Source organism: Macrobrachium nipponense, chromosome 8, assembly GCF_015104395.2.
Source record: "Macrobrachium nipponense isolate FS-2020 chromosome 8, ASM1510439v2, whole genome shotgun sequence".
Taxonomy (NCBI): domain Eukaryota; kingdom Metazoa; phylum Arthropoda; class Malacostraca; order Decapoda; family Palaemonidae; genus Macrobrachium; species Macrobrachium nipponense.
In genome coordinates, this window is record NC_087203.1 from 31096487 (window position 1) to 31108859 (window position 12373).

The following is a 12373-nucleotide window of genomic DNA, read 5'->3' on the forward strand; positions in this document are numbered from 1 at the left end:
CCCTTCCCCTCCCTCGTCTTCCGCCTGCGCAATCAAATCGCCGAAAATAGCACTGGCCTTGTGAGCGATTGCCGTCTCCGTTACTGTATCGCCAGCGATTTCTTTGTCTTTTATCCAGATGAGGAGCAGCCGTTCCATCTCGTCGTGCACATGGCTCCTCTTGCTGGACAAAATAGTGATGCCCTTCGATGGTGTGTAGTTGCTTTGATGGCATCCTTCTGTTTAAGGATGGTGCCTATTGTCGACGGATTACGGCCGTATTCCTTTGCGATCACACTCAATCGCATACCAGCTTCGTACTTCTTTATGATCTCCATCTTTGTCTCCAGAGACAGCATGCACTTCTTTCCGTGAATTTCAACTTTCTTGGGACCCATGACTACGTTAATTTACGTACAGTTACACAAATACGTAATAATACAGTCTTCGCACAACAAGATAATATGTACTGCAACGAAATCACTAATGAATTAACGGTACTAAACGAAATTGTTGGAGCGAACGAATGCCGAATGCGTATGGTAAAGTTTCGGGTGCAAAGTGGCCGAGCTAAAGCACGCCAACACGTAGTACGTATGTATAGAAGATGCATGATGGGAGGGATGCTTTCCAATCAGAGAGAAGGATCTCATGGCTTGGCTAGCATCAGGAACCAATGGGAGAGCAGGAGGATGGTGGCGAGTCTATGATAACTAAGATGGCGGCGTGCGGCGCGAGTTTCAAAATTGTTATGGGGCGAATCTCGGACTTTCAGAAACCTTTCGTATCTTGAAAACTTTTCGTATGTAGAGCAGTAAAATTTTTCGTCTTTGCTTTCGTAACTTGGATTTTTCGTAAGTTGAGCCTTTCGTATCTCGAGGTACTACTGTATATATATATATAGATATATATAAGGCAGACGGATGGGTTACAGTTGGGAGGTAGAGTGGTGTGCTGCATTTTCTTTGGCCAAGGGTTGATGCTGTTGTGTCTGGTCCCACTGGTATTGGTATCTTCTAAGCAAATTTGATTGGGTTGTCGTGTGGGAGGTAATGGTTTAGGTACACACTACAAGGGTGACTGATGACATATTCCTTTCCAGTAAGATGACATTGCATTCTCTCTCTCAACTTCTTGTACCATATTCATGCTTTGCTTTTTTTTCCCAATACGTATGTGATTCCTCAAGACCTCAAGAAGGCACAGGCATCAGTGGTGTTGTGGATGATTTTTGTGCGAACCGAAGTTTGCGATTCTACGGCTTCTGACACGCTAGGCCCTGGGGACAGGGTGATGGTTCCTGTTCGTGAAGGAACGGGTGAGCCAGGGGAAGACCCAACTGCCTCCTCAGTTTGAGGAGGCAGACCCTCAGAAGTCCCATGACGAGACTTCTTAGGTGGGGAGACTACCATCTCCTTCCTCGGCAGGGAGCCTTAGAAGTCGATGGGTTGGAGGTCGATGAAAAATATGATGATTCCGAAGAGGAAGATGATGACACTTGACGAGCTCTCTTCCTCCCAGACTTCTCCAAATTCTGCAAGACTTCCACAGGATGAGGTATATTTACTAACAGGGATAGAATTAATAATCACAGGGCAGCAGCGAAGGCTTTGTCCAGTGACGAAACTCCAGGATAGAAGCAGCAAATGAATATGATTTCCTGCAGAGGAACAGTACTCATGCTCAAGTACCAATATCACAGCATGCTAAGAGTCACAGGTACAATTCTAAGGTTAGGATAGTCAATATGAAGAGATATCCAACCATCTACTGCTGTAGTAATCAACTATCACCACTGTTAGCCTGTAAAAGAAAGAAAATATGATTTAAAAAATAAGGATACTCCACTCGCATCCTAGGGCACCACCCTCTGAAATGAGAGGAGATCCCTCATACAACACCACCACACACCACCTCCTCTACCTTCGTCCGTTAGCTAGCAAAAGGACGAAGGAGAAGAGGAAATACCAGAAGAAACAAAGTACAAACCTCTCAAGTTCCCCTTGGTCATTTTCTAAGCGTAAATTTTGGATGATTACGTTTCGTCCTGATGTTAAAGGGCGAAAATATGTAATAAGGGTGCTGGCACACCCTTGCAGCCAACCCTTACACATAGCAGAAAGGGGGCTAGCAAGGCTATCACAATAAGTGGATTTGCATATTGATTATTAAAGTCAATCAATTATTAATATCAAACACAGTATATATATATTCATTCAAAATAATAAAATAAAGATCCCACCTAGAAAATTGTAATTAACGGCTAATCAGCAAGAGCTCCCAAACATACATCTTCATCGGAAGATGGCCGAAAGCAAAGTGGAGTGTTTACATCTGGGCAAGCGGGCCTACCCGCCTACCACCTACCAGACAGTAGTTACTGCCAAACCACCTTATTCAAGAATTTCATGGCCATATTCCAGCCTGCACTTCAAGTAATTCCTTATGTAAAGGACCAAGGGTTTGTATATCGTGTAGGAACAAACAGCTTTTATATTTCATGCTACTGCCTTCTGCAAAGGTCTCCTCCCTTAAAATAACATGCAACACTTATTCAGTACATAAAACTCAAAGCAAAAGCTTCCATGGTGTTTGTTAGCATAACATAATTCAATGGTGCTGGTTAGCGTGACATAATACTACAGTATTTGACAGCACTGCTTGTACTTGTACATGAACCAACCAGAGGTCTCTTGCCATATTCCTAAAGTATTATTTCAGTTCCCATCTCATGTATTTAAAATCTGAAATACTAAAATACTGTAATTTTACACTCTTGCTAATGCTTATTTTAATCCTCATTAGAATGGTTTTTCAAAGCTGTAAATAAGATATTTAATTGAACTCCAAAACTTAATTTCAGAAATTAAGTTCTAAATTTGTATCATTCACTGACTTCACAAGTCTCATGATCTCAAATGGTGCACTGGAAAAACACAAAGTGAAAAAACATCAACTTCATTGGAATAAATATAGATGGCAAAAAAAAATTCTATATAGCAAAATTTGTTTTTTGAACAAAGACAAATACTGCACAGCAACCACATACCCTAATTTCATAATCAGCTGTTGGAGACTGAAGTAATGATATTATCAAGGTAGGAGTTGCTGCTGTCTTGTCACATATATAGAAGTCTTCTGGGAAACGTACACCCGTTGAAAGGAAGTTAAGTAGAAAAAGCATGTGTACTCTGTTGTCGAACACATCTTCTGAAGTATAAAGCCTGTTGAACTGAGGAACCTGAAAACAATAATGGTTATGATCTGAGCTACAGTTATATTATTATTAAGTCATTAATTGTGTATGTTGTTTAAAACAATTTTTCAATCCAAACACATTTCATATAACTAGTCCACAATCGTGGGTCTTCACACCTCCTAGACTCTCAACCCTGTTGACATCACTCCTTATGCACCTTACCAAGTAAGTAGTGTTGGGCTGCAGAAACTTCTATGAAGTAATGAGTTTGTAAGAAAAATTTTTTAAACTACATTTATTTTATAACAAATTCTTGACCTATAAATTACAATTTGAGTGGGAATGATCAAACTGCTTAAAATCCCAGAAATGATTAATAGGAATGCCAAGTCTTTCTGAAAACTTCTGATACTGCACTGTGCAAACCAAAGGCCTTACACAAAATGGGAGTCATAGATGTTAGGTTGCACTCTGAGAAAATCCAAAGGATTCTCTTGAAAGAAAGTAAAAGTTCAAACTAACCAACACATAAGTGCAAAAAATCTGGAAAGTTCAAGTCATGAGGCATGTCATTAATGAACAGACACCATGCAAACTTGATTGTTACAGGCCCATTAAAGGTTCACAAAGATATGAAGCCTCATATATTTGCCAGAAAGAGATGATATAAATAATACTAATGATAACATTATTATCATTTTTATGATTGTTGTTGTTAAAGAGAATGGTAGCATCAGTGGAATTAATTTTATATACAGTCTTTTTAATTCTTATTATATTTTCTTCTGATCAAGGCTGATACTTGCTAATAATAACTGGTAGATGTTTCACATGGAAATAAAAATTGTGTGTGATTGGTATAGTGTTTCTGGGACTCAAATTGCAAAATCTGGAAATCAGTTTTCACTGAATTCTCATTGTTGTCTTACTAAAGGCATAGCAAAAGTCTGTTTCCAACTGTATCATCGGTTCATTCTCAAGGAAGAGTGGGCTTTTTCTGGTTGGAATGGGGTCATTAGTCGATATTTATAGGTAGTATTCAAGTTATGACAATTTATCTTATGATAATCCAATTTTACAATGCGGTTAGCAATTACTAGCGATGCAACAATATTTTGAAATTACGTATTTTTAAATTTGCATGCATCGGGCTCAGGCAGAAGCATACAATCAGGCAACGCGGTATCTGATATGCTGGCCCGAGAGCGAGAGGCTGGCATGGGTACAGCTAGTGACCTCACCTGCTCTAGCTGTAAATGAAGTGAGATTAGGCCTGTGTTCATTTGTGATTTTTGCACATTTTACCATAAGTAAATTTTAGCGACCTCACCTGCTTTAGTTGTAAATGAAGTGAGATTAGGCCCGTGTTCATTTGTGATTTTTGCACATTTTACCATAAGTAAATTTTCAAAATATATCTGCAAAACAACCACTTTGGGGCAGGAAATGAAAATTATCAATCAACATAAAGCAGGAAAGGCAGTCATAGTAATCCCATGTGACGAGCATTTATTGCAGTCAACAACATCCACCATTATTAAAGACAACGAACATGTAATGGTTACTATACAGCCATCTGGTTCTGTTCATGCAACAGTTATATGAAAGAAGAGGATAGGACCTTTGGAAGAAATGGAGCAGTTACTGATCATGGATGGAGGACCAGATACAAAGCATATGACACTAAGCCTCCTGAACATTCAAACAAAAGCTCGCAAGCTTTTCAACCAACTAAAAAAATATGACGATAACACAAGAGTTTTGTAGCAAGTGCTGGATGCTTTCTTAGTTTTAAAAACAGCCATAATTTTCATAGTGTGAAAATTAGTGGTGAAGCAACAAGTGCAGATGCCTAAAAGAGCCACTAAATTTAAGGATCTACCAGCAGTGACCTTCACAATATACTGTCCTCCCAGTCTTCAATGTCCTTATGCGAAGACTAGTGCGAGCATGTACCTCTGGGAAATGGTTTTGCTCAGGGGCTTAATCCCCTGTACCCGCCAATGAGAATTCAGCTCTTACAACACGCAGCAACCAGGCACTTTATGGTGACTAATAACCCAATTCCAACCAGAACAAGCCCACCCTTCCTTGAATATGACCCGATGATACAGTTGGAAACGGAATTTCGCTATGCCCTTAGAAAGGCGAAGAAGAAGATACTCCAAACAAGAATTTGACGAACCCTGATTTCCAAATTCTGCAATTTGAGAGCCCCAGAAACTTTGTGGCAATCACACACCATTTTTAACTTCCATATGAAATAAAATTGTTATTAATTAATTAATAAGTAATACATATATTGCAAAAAACATTTCCTTACCCAGATTATGAACAACGGCCAGTTATTAGCAAATACTACATATCAGCCCTAATGAGAAGAAAATATAAGAATTGAAAAGACCAGATAAAATCAATTCCACTTGTTTGAGAGAGGGTCTTCTACCTTCATATTACAGGCAGTCTCCAGTTATTGGGTGCTCAGTTAACCCTTAAACGCCGACTGGACGTATTTTACGTCGACATTTTTTGTCTCTCGGGTGCCGACTAGACGTATTTTACGTCAACATACAAAAGTTTTTTTAAAAATTCGCGGAAAAATACTTTTAGGCCTACCAGCCGAAAACTCTTGAATCACGCACCTTGGGGGATGCTGGGAGTTCACGGATCAAGGTGTTGTTTTGTTTACAATCGTTACGCAGGTGCGCAAGCGCGAATTTCTTTCTTGCCGCACTAAAAAGTATCTGTGACACATCTCGGAAATTATTTTGTCACTTTGACATAATTTTTGTACCATTTTAAATTAGTTATTACATGGAGTATTATATATGAAAATGTGCGCATTTTTATGTAGAATACAACAAAAAAATACTCACGATTGTAGCTTTTATCAGTTTTGAGATATTTTCATATAAATAACAATGTGCCGAAATTTCAACCTTCGGTCAAGTTTGACTCTACCTAAATGGTCGAAAAAATGCAATTGTAAGCTAAACCTCTTATATTATAGTAACATTCAATCCTTTACCTTAATTTTGCAACTAATTGGAAGTCTCTAGAACAATATTGCGATTTATGGTGAATTTATGAAAAAACTTTTTCCTTACGTCCGCGCGGTAACTCTTCCGAAAAAAATCATACATGCGATTGTGGTAATGTTTGCACCATTTTAAAATTAACCGTTACATAAAGTTTTATATATGGAAATGTGCGCAATTTCGTGCACAATACAACTAAAAACAACCCATGGTTCTAGCTTTTATCAATTTTGAAATATTTTCATATAAAAAATGATAAGTGACAAATTTTCAACCTTCGGTCAACTTTGACTCTACCGAAATGGTCGAAAAACGCAATTGTAAGCTAAAACGCTTATATTCTAGTAATATTCAATCATTTACCTTCATTTTGCAACTAATTGGAAGTCTCTAGCACAATATTTCGATTTATGGTGAATTTATGAAAAAAATAACATTTTCTTTACATCCGCGCAGTAACTCTTCCGAAAAAATCATACGTGGGATTGTGGTAATGTTTGCACCATTTAAAATTAGCTGTTACATAAAGTCTTATATATGAAAATGTGTGCAATTTCATGTAGAATACAACAAAAAATAATTGAAGGTTGTAGCTTTTCTCATTTTTGAAATATCTGCATATAAATCACGATAAATAGAAAAAAAACCACGTTCGGTCAACTTTGACTCTACCGAAATGGTCAAAAAACGCAATTGTAAGCTAAAACTCTCACAGTCTAGTAATATTCAGTCATTTATCTTCATCTTGAAACAAATTCGAAGTCTCTAGCACAATACTTAGATTTATGGTGAATTTAAAAAAAAAACTTTCCTTGACTCCGTGCGCGGATTCTCCGCCTCAAATCTCCGAAATGCGTACGTCCCATTCTCAGAATATTTGCTCCATTTATTATTAGGCATTTCATAGAGTTTTATATATGAATATGTGTCCAATTTCATGTAGAATAAAACTAAAAATATTTGAAGATTGTAGCTTTTCAAAATATATATAAAAAAATTCGACATTTGGTCAACTTTAGATCGTCAGATATGGTCAAAAACTGCAATTGTAAGCTAATACTCTTACAGTATAGTAATATTCAATCATTTGTCTTCATTTTGAAAGAAATTGGAAGTCTCTAGGACAATATTTAGATTTATGGTGAATTTTTGAAAAAAATATGCCGGCGGGGTTCGGGAGTGAGCGCCGAAGCGGAAAGAAAGTTTTTTCAAAAAATCACAGCACGCTTAGTTTTCAAGATTAAGAGTTCATTTTTGGCGCCTATTTTGTCATTGCCTGAAGTTTAGTATGCAACCATCAGAAATGAAAAAATTATCATTATCATACATAAATATTGGGATATATGACAGCACAAAAAAATTTTATATATAAATGTACAAATCGTGCTGTGAGCAAAACTGTTAAAGCTAATGAGTTAATTTTTTTTCGATGTATTGTACACTAAATTGCGATGATTTTGATATATAACAAACTGTAAAACGATCAAATCAACAGAGAGAAAATATTATCACAATATGATGCATGAATTCGTAACTTGCGGACGTAAAAAAAATAGTAGTTTTAAAAAATTCACCATAATTCAAAATATTGTGCTAGAGACTTCTAATTTGTTGCAAAATGAAGGTAACTGAATGAGTGTTACTAGACTGTAAGTGTTGTAGCTTACAATTGCAGTTTTTGACCATTTCGATCGAGTTAAAGTTGACCGAAGATAGAATTTTTTCTATTTATCGTGATTTATATGAAAATATTTCAAAATTAATAAAAGCTACAACCATGAGTTACTTCTTGAAGTATTCTACATGAAATTGCGCACATTTTCATATATAAAACTTTATGTAACGGCTAATATAAAACGGTGCAAACATTACGACAAACTGACGAAAGAATTTCTGATTTTTTCGGCAGTTACTGAGCGGACCAGGGGAAAAAGTTTTTTCCAAAAATTCACCATAAATCAAAATATAGTGCTAGAGACTTCCAATTTATTGCAAAATGAAGGTAATTTATTGAAAATTACTAGAATGTAAGAGTTTTAGCTTACAATTGCGTTTATCGACCATTTCGGTCGAGTCAAAGTTGAGCAAAGGTTGAAACTTTGGCACTTATCGTTATTTATATGAAAATATTTGAAAACAGATAAAAGCTACAACCATGGGTTGTTTTTTGTTATATTCTACAGGAGATTGTGCAAATTTTTATATATAAAACTTTAAGTAACAGCTAATATAAAACGGTGCAAACATTATGACAATCTGACGAAAGAATTTCTGATTTTTTCGGCCGAGTTACCAAATGAAAATGTTTTTTTCAGAAATTCACCATAAATCAAAATATTGTGCTATAGACTTCCAATATGTTGCAAAATGAAGGTAAATGATTGAATATTACTAGAATGTAAGTGTTTTAGCTTACAATTGCGTTTTTCGACCATTTCGTTCGAGTCAAAGTTGACCAAAGGATGAAATTTTGGCACTTATCGTTATTTATATGAAAATATTTCAAAACTGATAAAAGCTACAACCATGGGTTGTTTTTCCTTGTATTCTACATTAAATTACACATATTTTCATATATAAAACTTTATGAAACGGCTAATACAAAACGGTGCCAACATTACGACAATCTGACGAAAGAATTTCTGATTTTTTCGGCAGAGTTACGGCGCAGACATAAGGAAAGTTTTTTTTTTTTAATTCACCATAAATCGAAATATTGTGCTAGACTTACAATTTGTTGCAAAATGAAGGTAAATGATTGAATATTACTAGAATGTAAGAGTTTTAGCTTACAATTGTGTTCTTCGACCATTTCGGTCGAGTGAAAGTTGACCGAAGGTTGAAATTTTGGCACTTATCGCATTTTATATGAAAATATTTAAAAAATGGTAAAAGCTACAACCATGGGTTGTTTTGTTGTTGTATTCTACATGAAACTGCGCACATTTCCATATATGAAAAAACTTTATGTAATGGCTAATATAAAACAGTGCAACCATTACAACAATCCGTCAAAAGAATTTCTGATTTATTCGGCCGAATTACCGTGTGGACGTAAGGAAAAAGTTTTTTCAAAAATTTACCATATGTAAATCGAAATATTGTGCTAGACTTCCAATTTGTTGCAAAATTAAGGTAAAAGATTGAATATTACTAGAATGGAAAGTTTTTACTTACAATTGCGTTTTTCGCCCATTTTGGTCGAGTCAAAGTTGACCAAGGTTGAAATTTTGGCACTTATCGTTATTTATATGAAAATATTTCAAAACTGATAAAAGCTACAACCATGGGTTGTTTTTAATTGTATTCTACATGAAATTGCGCACATCTTTATATATAAAAATTTATGTAACGGTTTATACAAAACGGTGCAAACATTATGACAATCTGACGAGAGAATTTCTGATTTTATCGGCAGAGTTACCGAGTGGACGTAAGGAGAAAGTTTTTTTTTCACAAATTCACCATAAATCTAAATATTGTGCTAGAGACTTCCAATTTGTAACAAAATGAAGGTAAATGATTGAATATTACTAGAATGTAAGAGTTTTAGCTTAATAATTGCGTTTTTCTACCATTTTGGCCGAGTCAAATTTGACCGAAGATTGAATTTTGGCACTTATCGTTATTTATATGAAAATATTTAAAAACTGATAAAAGCTAAAACCATGGGTTGTTTTCTGTTGTATTCTACATGAAATTGCACACATTTTCATATATAAAACTTTATGTAACGGCTAATACAAAACGGTGCTAACATTACGACAATCTGATGAAAGAATTTCTGATTTTTTCGGCAGTTACGGAGCGGATGTAAGGAAAAAGTTTTTTCACAAATTCACCATAAATCGAAATATTGTGCTCGACTTCCAATTTGTTGCAAAATGAAGGTAAATGATTGAATATTACTAGAATGTAAAGTTTTTGCTTACAATATCGTTTTTCGACCATTTAGGTCGAGTCAAAGTTGACCAAAGGTTGAAATTTTGGCACTTATCGTTATTTATATGAAATTATTTAAAACATGATAAAAGCTACAACCATGGGTTGTTTTTCCTTGTATTCTACATGAAATTGCGCACATTGTCATATATAAAACGGTGCAAACATTATGACAATCTGACGAAAGAAGTTCAGATTTTTTCGGCAGTTACTGAGCGGACGTAAGGAAACAGTTTTTTCATAAATTCATTACAAATCGAAATATTGTGCTAGATACTTCTAATTTGTTTCTTAATGAAGGTAAATGATTGAATATTACTAGATTGTAAGAGTTTTAGCTTACAAATGCGGTTTTCGTCCATTTCGGTCAAGTCAAAGTTGACCGAAGGTTGAGATTTTGGCACTTATCATCATTTATATGAAAATATTTAAAAACTGATAAAAGCTACAACCATGGGTTGTATTTTGTTGTATTCTACAAGAAATTGCAGACATTTTCATATATAAAACATTATGTAACGGCTAATATAAAACGGTGCAAACATTACAACAATCTGATGAAAGAATTTCTGATTTTTTCGGCAGTTACTGAGCGGACGTAAGGAAAAAGTTTTTTCAAAAATTCACCATAAATCGAAATATTGTGCTAGAGACTTCCAATTTTTTGGAAAATGAAGGTAAATCATTGAATATTACTAGAATGTAAAAGTTTTAGCTTACAATTATTGCGTTTTTCTACCATTTCGAGCGAGTGAAAGTTGGCTGAAGGTTGAAATTTTGGCAATTATCGTGATTTATATGAAAATATTTAAAAACTGATAAAAGCTACAACCATGGGTTACTTCTTGTAGTATTCTACATGAAATTGTGCACATTTTCATATATAAAACTTTATGTAATGGCTACTATAAAATGGTGCAAACATTACACCAACCTGACAAAAGAATGTATGATTTTTTCGGAAGAGTTACCGCGCGGACATAAGGAAAATGTTTTTTTCAACAATTCACCATAAATCATAATATTGTGTTAGAGACTTCCAATTTGTTGCAAAATGAAGGTAAATGATTGAATATTACTAGAATGTAAGAGTTTTAGGTTATAAATTGTTGGCGTTTTTCGAACCATTTTCGGTCAAGTCAAACCAGTGAACCGAATGTTTTGAAATTTTGGCACTTATTGTTATTTATATGAAAATATTTAAAAACTGATAAAAGCTACAACCATGGGTTACTTTTTGTAGCATTCTACATGAAATTGTGCACATTTTCATATGTAAAACTTTATGTAATGGCTACTATAAAATGGTGCAAATATTACACCAACCTGACAAAAGAATGTATGATTTTTTCGGCAGTTACCGAGCGGACGTAAGGAAAAAGGTTTTTTCAAAAATTCACCATAATTCGAAATATTGTGCTAGAGACTTCCATTTTGTTGCAAAATGAAGGTAAGTGATTGAATATTACTAGAATGTAAGAGTTTTAGCTTACAATTGCGTTTTTTGACCATTTCGGTCAAGTCAAAGTTGACCAAAGGTTGAAATTTTGGCACTTATCTTGATTTATATGAAAATATTTATAAAGTGATAAAAGCTACAACCATGGGTTGTGTTTTGTTGTATTCTACATGAAATTGCGCAGATTTTCATACATAAAACTCATGTAACGGCTAATATAAAACGGTGCAAAAATTACAACAAAGTGACGAAATAATTTCTGAGATGTGTTGCTGATGCTTTTTAGTGCGAGAAGAAAGAAATTTGTGCATGCATGCCTGGGTAACGCTTGTAAACAAAGCAACACGTGATTCAAAATTTGTCGCCAAGTAGGCCTATAACTATTTTTCCATGAATATTTAAAAAAAACTTTTCAGCATTTAAAAAAACTTTTCAGCGTTGATGTATTTGACGTCAATTAAGCACACGACAGACAATTTTCGTCGACGTAAAATACGTCCAATAGGCGTTTAAGGGCTAACTAGCTATCGACGTCGTAAATTACTGAGTTTCAGGAAAAGGTTTAAAATTACACACAGAATGGTGAAAACTCCCAAATGTAAATAATGCCACCATTGGGTGCAAGTGTACTGTACAATACAGTCATTTCCTTAAAAAAAAAAAAAAACTTTTTGGATGGAATTTTGTCTACGTATCCCCTCTGCCAAAAAACCTTCAAACTCCTCAGTCTCATCCTCCGTGAAGAGTTCTTCTGCT

General features: G+C 35.0%; 1 protein-coding gene across 1 annotated transcript in view; it reads right to left on the reverse strand.

Moving 5' to 3' along the window:
* Positions 1 to 12373, reverse strand: part of LOC135222636 (nucleolar pre-ribosomal-associated protein 1-like) — a 307212-nt gene that overhangs the window by 41367 nt on the left and 253472 nt on the right. Inside the window, exon 13 of the mRNA XM_064260767.1 lies at positions 3029 to 3220. Coding sequence (XP_064116837.1) covers positions 3029 to 3220 — 192 coding nt within the window. The remainder of the gene's footprint in view (positions 1 to 3028; positions 3221 to 12373) is intronic.